At 37.0% G+C, this 15,031-nt stretch overlaps 1 protein-coding gene across 3 annotated transcripts in view; it reads right to left on the reverse strand.

Annotated features, from left to right (window-relative positions):
* Window positions 1–15,031, reverse strand: part of ARID4B (AT-rich interaction domain 4B) — an 89,313-nt gene that overhangs the window by 19,385 nt on the left and 54,897 nt on the right. For 2 of the 3 annotated variants that reach the window (XM_084261884.1, XM_084261882.1), the window contains exons 12-17: window positions 14,012–14,084; window positions 12,803–12,897; window positions 11,653–11,750; window positions 11,164–11,431; window positions 9,998–10,170; window positions 279–527 (exon numbers count right to left, since the gene is read on the reverse strand). In XM_084261884.1, coding sequence (XP_084118010.1) covers window positions 279–527; window positions 9,998–10,170; window positions 11,164–11,431; window positions 11,653–11,750; window positions 12,803–12,897; window positions 14,012–14,084 — 956 coding nt within the window. The remainder of the gene's footprint in view (window positions 1–278; window positions 528–9,997; window positions 10,171–11,163; window positions 11,432–11,652; window positions 11,751–12,802; window positions 12,898–14,011; window positions 14,085–15,031) is intronic. The other variant, XM_084261883.1, reaches the window with a different exon arrangement.

The following is a 15,031-nucleotide window of genomic DNA, read 5'->3' on the forward strand; positions in this document are numbered from 1 at the left end:
GCGAGCTGTCACCTTTTGCAGGGAGAGATCTAAAAATAAGATGGGGAACGAAGGAAGACTTCTTTGAACAAGTCATTTAAAGATGATTTTTAAAGTAACTAAAGTACTGCATCTATTTAGTGTTAAAATCCTAATAGTTTCATACAGTACAATGACCTTCACAGAACACCAATACTGAAAGTTTAGGACTTCAGGCGTCTATTAATTTAGTTTTTAAAATACACGAGTGTATTTTAGAAGTAATTCAAGAAGTAATCACTAACTAAAACTCAAGTTACCTCACGTTCCATCCACAGTAGTGCACCAAGTAAAGGACTTCTCCACCTTCGATGTCAGAATCTTTAATACTAGCTTCATACATTTTTTGATTTTTCCCTCTTCCATACCGCACTTGGACTTTCATGCCTGGTGGATAGCATTCAAACTCTTCTTCCTCATTGTTATTGTTGTCTTCTTCCTCCTCCTCCTCCTCTTCCTCCTCCTCTGCTTCTTCTTCATCTTCATCTTCTTCCTTATTCGTGTCATCTCTTGAAAGGTTTAAAAAATTGTAGAGTTAATATGAGATACTTCATAAGCTTTTCAGTTCCAAACCACATATATTGATAAATATTGTGGATGCATTAGAGACTGGGAAACAGCAGGCTCCAAATACGTGAAATTGCACTATGGCTGAGTAATATCACCAAAATAGGATATAGCAATACACACAAAATCCAGTGACTGTAAGGTGCAAAAAAATGACTTGACTAAAAGAAAAATAAAAAATAATAAAAAAAATCCATCAAAATCTGTATGAGCAGAAGTTGTTCAAACTCATCTGTATATGTTTCTTTCATGCAGTCCCCTTTGATTAAATATTGCTTTTTTCACAGTTCAAACTCATCCTTCTCAATACAGAGAAAGTTTCCTAAATTCCATTTCCATTTTTCAACAAACAAGTTTCACAAGTGCTTCTTGAAATTTGCTTCCCCAAAAGATCCTTGCTTTACTATAATAAATAATCTCTATCTCAACACCTTGAGGTGACCGCATCCAAAACCAGACTTTCGGGGGATAAAAAAAATTATGCAAGATTATTTAGCAAATCAAGCAACCTGTGCTAATTTATGACCCTGTCACTCCTTGCCAATTATGCTAAAAGTCTTCTAAATATAAGCTGAACTGGTATTTAATTATTATATAAATACACAAGCAGGTGTTCACTGTTTTCGAAAGTAAGCTGTTTTCGAATACATTTGAACTCATTTTCAGGAGCACTAAGAACCCACAAATCTTGCTAGCCTCAGCCCACGGCATATATGGGATACACTAAAAATTATCCCCAACTAGCTCAGAGAGGTAGAATACATTACAAAAATTAATGGGGAAAAATATCTTTTAAATAGCTTTACAACACAATGCTATTTGCCCTCACTCATTCTAATCCCACACTCTCTGCAATACAGAACCGCTAAGGGCTGCTTAGTAAATTCACAATAACCACAGATGACTAACAATTTATTATTTCCCAGTATTATGGATTGGGAAAGAAAAATGCTGATACAAGTCTGATTCACACCAATGTTTAAGTTAACTTCACAAACACCGAAGTCACTATTACTTATCTAAGTATTTTCATGAAATCTTCATCAGAGAATCCTCAGATAAGCCAAGCTACTCTCCCTCCAAGAAAGGACCAAATAGCATTTTAATTATTCAAAGGTTTCTTTGTAGAAGTAAAACTACAGTATTATTACCTAACTAGCTGGCAAAAGAAAATTCAGACAAACTACACTCAACTTTAGTGTAACCACACCGATTTAATGAAATTATTTGAGAAATTAGTGTTGCCACATATACACACACAGATATATAAATCCATATATGCGGATGCGCATACACCACAAGACAAATGCTAAAAATAAATATCTCTGTTGGTGTATTAACTAAATCAAATCATGCAAGGTGCATCTATTCAGGTACACATGGCAAAGACCAGACAGCTTTGTTCTGGAAGGCCAAGATTTTCAATGTACTTTCAGTGGGCTACTTGGCTAGTGAAGTTAAAACCAGCAGAGTTAAAAAGCAACACAAACGAATGAGCTTTGAAAGCTCACTTCATGTCCAGTACACATCATATGGCAAAATCCACTTCCCAAAGAAATCACAAATAAAGGTCACCAAAGACTCAGACGAAAAGTTCCTGAACAGAATTCCACCAACCAGCAATTTAAATGCTGTTAAATTATACCCTCTGCTACACTGAATCAAAAAATTCTAGCTAATTTCAGGATAACAGTTATTATCATATAAAAGCTAAAGATAGCTTGGTGTTCGGAGCATAACCACCACTGCTCCAAGAACAAGATGAGCTTGTGATTCCCCGTTACTAACAAGACTTTTCAAAGTTGTAACAAACCTAATTTTGCCAGAATTCTCCCCCACACCCCCCAGCCAAGATCTAGTGGCACAATCCTTGAGTGCTGTCTGCAGAGATAAGCACGTCTACGAGGGAGATTCAGCATTTTCCAGACTGGCAATTATGGTGCCGTGCCAGTGGCTCTTCAGAAGCCGCACAAGTTTGGAGTCTCTCTCACCTCAATTACCCTATGGTTTTCTTGGTGTCCCAACAGATATTCTACAAAGACTCCATGACTGTACCAGAACTTCTCTGGAAGACTGTATGAAGAAACCCTCATTGTGAAGTTGAGTAACCTGGATGGTCTAGTAGATGTGAAGAACAGACTGTACATAGGTGGAGGGAATGTCAGGAAGCAAAAGCATGATGGAAGCAGAGATGGCTGCAATTAAAAAGCATTCTAAGGAGTGATTTGGTTAGCGATCATAAACTGGAGGTTTTAGGAAACCAAACACCATTCATCATTTTGGAGCTGAAAAAATGGTGTACTCTTATAGCTCCTGGAACAGAAAAGAACAAACTCAAAACATACTCCAATGGTTGCAAGGAAGAAAAGATATCACAAAAAAGATATTACAAGGCCATATGAAGCTCAAACCCGGCAGTGCAGATGAAGAAGCAGCATAACTGCCATGAAACAGAGGTTTGTAAGAGATAATTGTGTTTGTTGCCATCCAGCATGCACAGTCATCATCTCATTTGTCCAGATATATATGCTTGAGAACACTGTATTTCTTTTAATGCTGTTTAGTCAAAATCCTATTTGGAGAGGGAAGGAAAAAAAAATAATAAAAAGGGGGAGGGGGGAGGCAGGGAGGGCGGGGAAGAAACAAACAAGCCTCTTGGCAGCAGACAGTAATTGTCAACTTAAAACCAGTCCAAAGCAATATTTGCCACAAAGCTGTAACAATGTGAACAACCCAAGCAGCAACTGATGAAACAAAGCAGCAGCAGATGTGCATGCACACTGTCAAGAGACATGGCAATACAAATATAACTGTGTTCCAGAAACCAAGCAACACCAGAAAGCTTATAAGGAGGACTCAAAAGCATTTCCAATTACAGCTGCAGACTAAAGAATACCCTCACTCCACCTTCCATGGAATGGGAATATAAACCTTCAGAAGCAGGAAATTAATGAATTAAAATGCAAAAATATTTGCTAATAAAGTAAAACCATTAAACCATTTAGATTACACAAATATTGCATATCATTAGTTCCAAAGCACATTGTGAAATTGTTAAAAGGCTACTGCAAGTGTTCAAAAACACACACGTGGCAGGTAACTCTCTGCCAATACCAAGATTTAACACCACCAAGCCCGTAACCAGGGTAAGCATACCAACAATACATGTTGTTAATAGGTAAAACAGCACATGCTATTACACCACTAAAGGAACAGCAATATGATGCAGATCTCTCAGCCCACAGTCTCTGGCACTAAACCCACCTATGAGACAGAGTGTGATTTGGAGCACTAGATCTGTCTCTTAGGATCCCCATTTTGCAGCAATCCTAACCCAATACACTTCCCCCGACACACCGTGCTGGCACACACAACAGGCGATACAGCAAATTCAAGACTTATCCCCACCCTCCCCCCGGTTATTCTAAAAATTGGGGAAGCAAGATTATTTCAATTATTGGTTCAATTAAGTCATTACAGTTAATTGAACCACTAGCAGAAATAAACTCCAGTGTAATTGACACTTCAAGTTTAGCAATTAGCTTCTATTTTTGTTTCCCTCCTTTTTCCCCTTTTCTCATCCTAGAGCATTATTTAACCTCTACTTCACACAATACAAAGCTGGAAGACACTGAGCCTCCTTCATACTCTGATTTTCTCAAATCACAACTGTATTAAGATCCCCTTGAGTTTTAAGCCAGAGAGGCCATTAAGACCTGTACTTACACCACAACATTAGAGTCTCTCTCAACTTTAATCAAATAACAAAGCTCAAAAAATTAACTGGCATTTCTCTTCCCTCCAAAGTTGCAAAGAAAACATTAAAAGAAAAGCTCTGAAGTCTTCTGTCTACACACACAGAAACCCTGAGTAAACGCACAGTTATAGTCCATCACTCTGAGGGAAAGACACACCTGAGAGCTGTACAATACACTACAATGACGTGATCATGTACTCTGTAACCAGTGTTTTCCTCTGCTGCTACAGAGAAGACAAACGAAGGGACTTCTTGTTACCACTTTTAACCATTCAGCCAAGTTTGTGGGATTGCTAGGTATTTTGAAACATTCTTCAACAGGATAATGGATGGTTCAGAAATCTGGCTGAGGAGTACAGTGCTTTTCAGTTTTATGGCGCTGGTTCACACTCGGCTTGAAAACATCTAGGATCTGATGAATGTTTAAGGGCTCCCTCACACACATAAGTCTCAGTGACAGCTACTATGGTTAATAACGCCCGCAGTGACCATAAGCTGTGTAAAATGTGATGACAACCAATTTTTCCACATCAAAAAGACACCTCCCACCCATTCAATGCAATGCATACATAGGACTGGTACATTTATCCTGCCACTGCACACTTTATTGCTGTGTCATTAGCAGCTTACTGACGTATCAAAAGGAATTCTTATGAATATCTATTGGTACGTATTCTATATTAAGAAAAATACCCAAACAATTAGACTGTTTCTGAAAACATGACTATACAAAACTTTCCTTCCCAATATAAAGGCAGCTGGAATACAGAAATAGAAGACACATCACAAATAAGAGCATAGAAATATGTTCCTGTAAATGAAACTACTGAAGTATGCTTCTTAAAAATGTCCAAGATTCAGAGCAGATGTTCACACCAACTGTGCAATGAACACAACGCACTTCTTTCCCTTCTGCCAAGCTAATCAATTCCATATAAACCTAAATCAGCCTGGAGAAAGCTATCTCAATGTATAGTTCTTCGCACTAATCCAGAAGCGAGAAGATATGGTTTCTGTATCAAATATCCTTCACTTTAAAACATTATAACCTTCCTGCTACTATTTTAGATTCACTGCCATAAAGCTTTGATATGTCATTTTAACAGATAAAGAATTGAAGAAAACATTGCCTCTAACAATCTGCTGTCTCCTGTATGTGAAAGGGAGCTTCTGACTATTACATAATCCCATTGTAAATTGCGTTCAGAAAATCCCCATCAAGTGTTTCCAGAAAATTTAACTCTTGTACAAATAGAAGTCATCACCAGCACAGGCACAGCAGGTAGTCACCCTATCCCACAAGGGTAATAAAACCTACTAAAACCCTTCATGTGTAACAATGCCCATCGTAACCTAGTTTTCAACTACTGCTTTTATTACTCCTAGCTCCCTCCCACAGCTTATAGGAGAGGAAATGCTATCACTGCATGTAACAATGTATGTAACAGCTTTAAGATTAAGATTTTTCCCTTGCACGGGGATGAATGGTTTAACTCCATGCAAGACTACTAGCCAAAGCAGTTTAGCATTTTCTCCTTTTGATACTGTCAAAATATGACAGTATCAATTCCCAGAAAACCATGCCATGAAGACCTAAACTGGCAGCACGAGACAACCAGAAAGTGGTTTGGTTTGCTGAAGTATTCCTTTCACGCATTCCTTGGAGGAAATAGAAAAGCAGGCAGTTTTCAAGAAGTAGTAAAACCCCTACATCCAGTAAGTTTTATAAGAACACCTAAAAACTACCTGTGAGTACTGAAAGTGGCAGCCTGGTAAGAAAAGGTAAGTTAAGGATCCAGAGATGCAACCCCTCCTGATGTTAGTGTTAAGGCAACACCTCAGCCAAAAGACTTAAAACACAAGAAAAAAGCTACTTGCAATCTTTCTCTACTGTAACTGAGATTGCTTCCAAGAATCTTGCCTGGTCATTGCAGAAATCTAAGTCTTACCAATATACAAGCCTGATGCAAATTTTTGTTGGAAAAAATTATCATCTGGATTCCGAGCACTTAACCTGTAAGTTCAGTATAAAGTTATTGACAGTGGTCTGTCCCAGATGATTTATTTACAGAGCAAAGTGTCAACAGAACAAACAAAAACCCCTAAACCCAACAAACCAAACAAAAAGCCCTGGAGTTAAATTAATCACCAGGGGAAAAAATTCTTACTAATACTGGTTAATTAGCAATTGACCTAACACTTCAGTTCACAAACTGTATCTACTATGACATTTTTAAAGACTTGCTTTTTATTTTATTAGCTTATATTAAAGCCCAAACAACCTCACATCTTTTAAAAACTCTGCCAGGCTCCTGGCCCCAGTCTCTTGGGAACATATTCAATTGTCCACATTGTTCATTGTCTGGAAAACCCCCCTGGTTCTCAATTTGTTAGCTTTGACTCCAGTCTGAATAGCTGTTACAGTTAACGTTACATGCTACAAAGGAAAACTGCACCAACTATGCAAAGCTACATTTCAAGACCATTACTTTCCCAACCTGAAGTTAGCAGTAACTTCAAACTTTTAAACTTTGTTGTTTATTCATCATCTAAGAATGAGGGTTTTTTGTACATTAGGGAGAAGGATGGGTGTACAAAGCTGTTTTTGTAAAAAGACCTCTGTGACAGGCCCATGAGAAAACAACACTACTGGCCTTTTTTGACAAGATTTTTATCACTAGAAGTTGCACAAAACCATATTTAGTGCAAGCACCTTCCACTAGCCACACAAACTCAAGAAAAGCATGTGTAGAGTAAGGAATAAGCTGCCTTTGAATCTTTATTCTCAGCGTTCACAGACACACGGGTAAGGAAGGAACAGGCACTCTGGGGAAGAAAGGAAGAGAACCACATTCAGCCTTTCTTCCTCTTCATCATATGCAGAAGTGACCAGAGGATTCAGGAGGTAACAACCTCAAAGAGTTGAGACATGGGCTTGCAAAGAGAAATAAAAACAAACAGAGAAAACAAACAACCCTTGCTTCCAGTAATGCTTCCTGAAGTCTGGAAGCTGGGAATTAGATCCAGTCCACCCAACAGACCTTCAGCAAAAGAAATGCTGAAGTTTTTCTGTCCTCTTATTTCATTGTGTGTACCCACAAATAAGCTACATGAAGATGCTCAAAGTCCTTCAGACATAAATTCAAAAAGCAAACTCTACAAAATTGCCTTATATTAGATTTGTTTGGCTATTTGCTTAGGACCACCAAAGATATATTGTCCATAACTCAAAAAAGGTTTCAGGAATTCATTTTAAATACACCAACAAAGATTCCGACCACAGTGATCTGTCCTGATGACATTTCGGGTATTTTCTGCATGATTGGTTTCCACCTACAAAAATGTGGTTTTCATTTATTATTTCAGTTCAAGAAAGAACTTGAACCACAGCATTTTTCCCCTCTGTATAACCTTTGCCACTTCTAATCCGTAAGGTTGGGGACAGAAGAGTACAACCTCTAGTACAACATCCCCACCAGCATACCAGGCTCACAAAACCCCTTGATGGTATAAACACTGAAAACATCGTTTAACATGTAGGATGACAGTGGCATTTTTAAAAACTCTTCAAAGCTGAGAGAAATGCATTTTGTACTTCCTATCCATCTTTGAAGAAAGAAAACCACACTAACAGCACTACTGCTTATAAATGTTTACAGACTATTGACTGCTACACGTTTCATTTCTCCAAGTTATTCCTCCAAAGATATCCCTAGTAATGATCATATCACCACCTACATCTAGTTTTAGAGCTAGAGCTTCCTATTCTAAGCAACTCGTTACAATCTTTCATAGATCACAACAGCAAAATACTTGTTAGAAGATTGTTTAATGGATGAGTGAAGAGAAGCAGAGAGAAAAGAACTCAATTACAGTAATATTAATTGGGGAAAGCTAAGAGAAAATGGCATTTTCTACAGTTTTTTGTTGTTTCCATAAAGAAAGAATTAAGAAAACTCGTAACGCTTTTTAACGTCATAAATAACTCAGATGGACATGAATTAGGATAAAAAAACCCCAACAAACAAAATAAAAATTTTAAAAAATCAAAACCCCAATAAAGGATAAGGCAAATGTAAGCACTATGCTACTCTACTTTCCAAGTACATAAATACAAACTAGTATCACAAATGTACACACATATAAATACACACTTTAGGAATCTTTAAAAACTGCTATTCTCTAACCCCTGCAAAGCTTTTCATCTTGTTATATATTTTGAAAGTAGCATTGCAAACCTGTTACAGTACAACTCAACTAGTTTACCTTTAAAACAGCAAATGTAGCAATTCCAGCAATTTATCTTTTAAAAGAGAAAAACTGATACAGGGTACAAATAAAATCAAATTCACAGAGAAAAGGCTCTTCTAACCAAGTTCAGTTAAACTCAACTTTTCCTTATTGTGCATTTCTGAGTTACAGAAATTGCCAAAGTAAATCACACTGAAAACATTTAGGAAGACAAAAACTTTTTACAGAAAGATCCTTCCAGAATTTGTTATATGGAAATTAATGCCCTTAATAAAACAAAAAGAACTGTTACGAATTAATAAAAAATCAATATACTGAACTATGTCCTTCTGTTACAACCCTTAATAGACCAGAAAAAGCATTAAGAGTTAACAATACTTAGAAAATTAAGAGTTAATGATATTTAGACAGAAGATTAAAACAGCTGATCTACTAAATAGTGAAGATTGCTGGAATGAACAAGGGAATTACGGGTCAGGCAACAGCTGGTGTTAAGTACAAAAAAAAACCCATCCCCAATATACAGATTGCTATGAAAGTCTAAGGAGGTGTCATTAGCTGCTTTCCCTCTTGTAATAGCTTCTCCCTTAAGCATCTGTTACTGGTTTTTGTTGAAGACAAGATACTGTATTAAGAGAGACCTTTGACCTGACCTGTGATGGCCACTTTTATGTTCTTACCAGGTGAAATTTTACTGTCTGAGGGTCCTAATTACAAGAATATAACTTGTTAACACACTTGGTGTTAGAGAAGACTATATGCTGTTGTAAACTTCATTTTTTTGTGCAGCTGCCTAGAAAGGCTTGATTTTTATTTTTTTCACTGAAACAGGAAAACCTGCCCATTCCATAAAGGAAATGAGAGATCAACTGCACATATCCATTACTTACACAGCCTTGAGCATCACTATTACTTCAATCTTACTTCCAAAACTCTTGTCTGAAGTACTGCACAAGAGACTCCTGTCAGTGCCATGCCGATTCAATGACAAAACTGTTACTGAGCTATGCAAGGTACTTCCATTTTGGTGTTACCCATTAAGGCACCATTGTCCAACGGTAAAAGCTGAAATGGACAAATACTACTGGCAATCACTGCAATTTTTTGTCTTAAATCAAAAAAGTCACCTATACTTTATGTGTTTGTTCGCTTGCTCAGATTAAATTTTGGCCTGGACCCTGTAAAAACTTAAGCTGCTCTTTTCTTTCTTTCTTTCTTTCTTTTTCAAATTACATCCACTAACTTCAACAGCATTAACCACGGCAAATTTAAGAACACAGAGGTCTCCGGAAAATACAAGTCTAATTCACAACAGGGATGTCTGATCTGAAGTTCAAATTAGAAGAATAAAATTTAATGAGTACAGATCAGATGCCTTAGGTCATTACAAACAGAGTAACTTACCCTGATTTTTCTTTTTCTTCAGCATCTGCATTTACAGTAGGATTTTCCATTTCTTTAATCTTCTCCTCTTCTTTATCTTCTGGTTTGGTTTCGTCTTCAGTTTTGATTACACTTAAGTCCTTTTCTTGATCAGGTTGAGAACATGCAGAATCTGGCAAATTTTTTTTGTTTCCCTAGGATAATACAACCTTCAGTTAATTTACAATGTGAAATAAAGATACAAAAGAAAAGGCAGACAGAGCACACTGAAGTTATATGAGGGGCGAAAAAAAAAAATCTAGAGTCTGGGGTGTTCTAAAATTACAGCACCTCCACTGTTTTTTCTTCTGAAAATCTCAAGCCTGATATAAACTTGAAACCTGTAGCCAGTGTCCTAGCTAATTTCATCACAATAATACAAGCACACAGCGCTTAGACCTGAACTAGAAAGCAATCCCCAAGATGAACACTTCATGGGGTATTCTGTCATTTAGTACGCAGCAGTATCAGCACCAGCCCAGGTGGTATTCATCCCCGAGTTGGTACCAGCAGACAGACCAGGCTGTCACATGTCACAAGCACTACAGCTGTGTTGCACGCTGACTTGAGGTGCTACACTGCTTCCCAAGCAAACTGCTAAGCCTGCACTACGCAGCACTTTGGCTTATGCCTTGGACTTCCTTTGCTAGAACCACTGAGTCAACATTGGATTTTGAAGAGGTATAAACATGTAACACAGTGGAAGGGACACACACATTAGATCACTGTGTACATCATATGGCCCAGGTCTTTGTAGAGCTTCACAAGCAAGATTTATGAGGGCCTAATAAAGCATGGCTAAACGCAAAAGAAAAGTATCAGCACTGTAGTGAGTTGTGAGCATGCACTGCCCAGACTGAGATAAAGCTGCACACTAATTAGTCTCCATTTGACCTTGGAGGCCCCCAAAGAAGCGGAACATCGCAGCTGCTTCCTAACAAGTCAGACATTTTGACACTGTGAGTCCCTAAAACAGGCACCTAGAAATAAACGTGGCTCAAATGTGTTGTTCTGAATTCTGTTTACACCATGTTTTTGTTTCCTTTTAAATCTATTATGGAGATTTCAATCTCAACATGTATTCATGGTTATCAATACACCGCCTGACTTTACAAACAGGATATAACGTGAACATTAAAATATTTTACCAGGAGAGAGGGCTTATCATTTTCTTTACTTTCATTATCATTCTCAGCTAACTTTTTTTCTTCTTCTTGTACTATTGCTACTTCCTCCTGCTTGCGCTCCTCCTTATCCACTTTTATTTCTTTTACATCCTGCTCTGGTTCTTCACGCATCTTCAATTCTTTTTCTTTTTCACAGTCTTTACAAGGTTTGCTCGTCACTTTCTCTGGCAGTGCCATTTGAAATTCAATGTTAGCTGATGTACAATACTCTTCAAAACCATAGAGATATCTAAAAGAAAAAAATTGCTTGCGATAAGCAAGTTTGTTTCAAGAAAGAACAGGCTACCTAGCAGAAGCTAAAACATGAACAGTATGTTTACAGCCTAAAAAAGTGTATTATAACCAAAAAGTTACAGACTTAATCTATATTACCACTACTACACGATGACTTCAGTACTTTCTAATGCTATTTTAGAAGAAACTTCATAGTTTGGGGGTTTTTTTACTTACTTTTTGTATGCACATTTAACATTATATCCTGCAGCTGAATTCAATACAGGGATTCCAAGATCCTGATAAACCTGCTTCCACACTGCTCCACTTTCAATCTGTTAAAGAAAATGAAGTCATGGGTTTGGAATTAACTTTGGAAAAGAATTAATTTCCTCTGATCTACAAAATTACTATCTATCCCCCCCCCCCCAGTATTTCACTGTAATGCAAACTGTAGTCTAATGTAACTGCTTTAAACAAATACGCATTTCTGTGTTTCAGTAAGCCACAGCAGGCATTCCTCTCCAGGTGGTAATAAAACAAAGGAAAATTAAGCATCAGAAAAATGAGTACATCATTTTTATTTTATAATTTTAAGTCATTCTTGACTATCAGAGCTAGAATTTTAATTAAATTAGAAAGAAAAAATGCATTCAAAGCATTAACTATACTCAGCCCTAGCAGTACTGCACCAGCTACCGTGGCTACTGGTCTTTCATTACGTCCTTAATATGGCCTTTGGTGACAAAGTTTTGTGACAGTGTGATAAGCTCATTTCTAACCATCTGTGAAGGTAAAGCAGATGTACTGCAATACACAAGTACAAGATCCTCTCTCGTACATCAGAAAGGTGTCACTGCACAAACACACCTCCTCAGCACACAGGCAAAATTTATGGGAAGCCATCCAAAGCCGTAACAGAATCTGCTTGGCCATGAATTCCATATGCTTCAGTTACTACTCCAGGACTATCCCACTAATCCTGGTCAGCACATTCTTCTACATAATGCTCAGAATAGACAGGAATTTAAGGGCCTCACATCAAACCTTAAACTAGATTACTTGTCTTTGGGATTTTATTGAGCAGTAACTCTTTTCACTTTCTGAGCTAACAACTTTATTATCAGACAAACATTTCTTGAAATATTAGAAAACCACACATGCTCACTGATTTTAAGCAGCAATAGTTAAACACAGAATATAATTAGTTTCTGTTTCCTGTTAAAGCTTGTTTTTCAAAGCTGCAGAGTGTCTTACATAGCTGTAGTACACCATTTTCATATGTCTGAAGCTCCTGCATCAGACTCTTCTTTATCACTACTTCAACAAAACCAAACATCATACCCTCATTTCACAGCTCTGAAATACCCCTCATACTAATACTCACATTATCAAATCCTCCAAGCTTGTGTACAAGTCTGAATAGTTTGAAGAGATTCAAATTTCTGTATCCTAATACAGGGCGTTTGTTAATAGGAGTCCCTGTGAACAAAGAGAATTATTACAGTGTTTTGAAATCTATTTTTTCAGAATAACATGAAATCCACATCATATGCACTACTACGCTATTATATATGGTACTGTAAAAAAACCCCTCCCCCTCTGACCAGCTCACACATCTGGTACTTTCTCTTTATGAAACTAAACAAACTCAAGATTGTGTCTTTATAATTCATTTTCCCTGTAGTTCAGTAATGTAATTTAATTTGCACATATACATTCTTCCATATATTACTGAACATGCAGAAATGATGCAACTTTTCTTTTGCTACTTCTATTATACACATTTTTATTTCACCTACTGAAACAATTACATCTAAGAATAACAGCATAGTCCTTTCACTGCACTAATAATAATAAAAAAAATACTTCCCAGGAACAAGTCCCACAGTCCTTTAAAGAGCTGGAACTTCCTATGCCACTCTACTAGCAGTAGCTACCACACTGTCATCTCCTGTAAACAGGTCCTCAATTTATCTTCACATGTAATTAAAAAGACACTAACTTAACTATTTATAATACTAAGTTAAATAACACCTTCACCCTTGTCTCCACAGACATTGTACTCTTCTTGCAGTGTAAAAATACCCAGTACCGATTTAATATAATAAATGGCATTGGCTTTTAAAAGTGTTCCAATCTACCTTATTGACAATGCTCATGTGTTTAAGTGATCAGGATTCACAGGAGAAAACCAGCACAAAAGTAAATGCTTTTTTCTGTGATCCTAAGAAGTGGGGGTGGTTAAATTTTGTTCTATTGAAGTACTTTAAAGTTATTAAACCGAGAATATATATTAAGATGATTGAGGATACCGACTGCTTGATTATGCACACTGTAAGTACACAATACAAAACATACTAGGATATATGTGGTACTATCCATCTATTTCTAATAGCAGAAATAGGTGACTGTATTTTAAGCGTCAAGTGACAGACATTTTCTAAATAGCAGGGAAGCCAGGAGTGATGAATAGTCTTGCTGTTTCCAAAAGTGAACTGCAAAGCACTACTAGTTTACAGGCTCAAATTTTTACAGTATTGCTAAGCAATACATCTATCTTCAGCTTCTACAAGTGAAAACTTAAAATGCCTACCTCTGTCCTCCATGAACTTGTATAACTGCTGAAGAAAATTCTCTCGTTCTTCAGGAAATGGCTCAATTTCCTCCTGTTTAAAGTAACACACACAAGAAAATCATCACCATTTCGAGTTCCAGTCCTTCATTAAGAAACATAGGGCAGTGATAATTTAGGTTCAAGTCTGTTTTACTACTGTCAGCAACAGGGTACTATACAGGGAGACACATTCTCTGAAGTGCTATGCCACATGGAAGTAAGTTTCATAAACTATGAATAGTTTTTCAAAATATGTAATAACTGTAAAGACACATTTAAATTGGATTTGTGATTGATCACTGAAGTATCCTAAGTGATATAATCAATCAAGATGCATTCTCAATTTTTTGCATTAATGCAGAAAGTCTAGGAGACACCACTATTAATGACTAAGAGAGAATACCAGAAATGTCAGGTCTATTTCTACTTCAGTTAAGTGACTCTTTGATGTCTGGATACACTCTCACTTGCAGGGATGAAGTGAAGGCGAATAAGGTGCTTGCACTTTCTTAGGAGTTCTAACCCACAGCCAGTGGTGCTGTAAGCATGCTGCCAGGGGGAACCCATGGTGAGCGGATCAGCCCCAGAACTGAAATGACGATGGGTATTTGGGATAGTCAGTTCATCGCACTAATAAAACTTCTTAGCTTAAGACTTACATAGGTTAATAAACAGTGATGATTCATAACAAAGCACTCTGGCTTATTCTATAACACCTTATAATTTCCATAGGAAATGGAACTCGCTGCAACCAGTAGCAATAAGATGCTTATAGAAGTAGAATTCTTAGAAATTATGGTCATTAAGCTACTTCAAAACAGCATGCCAAATATAAACTGATTTCCTGCATACTTTTTTAATTTTACCTGTAAAGTTTCCAAAAAACTAATAAAAGTTATTCAGCAAATCTAAAATATTTTTTCAGTTTTCCGGTGTTTTTTCATTTCATGTTTATCTTTTCCATTCTTTAACAGTATCCTTGTACTAAATATTAAAGCT

The sequence above is a fragment of the Gallinula chloropus genome (genome assembly GCF_964237585.1).
Source record: "Gallinula chloropus genome assembly, chromosome: 3".
Lineage (NCBI taxonomy): Eukaryota > Metazoa > Chordata > Aves > Gruiformes > Rallidae > Gallinula > Gallinula chloropus.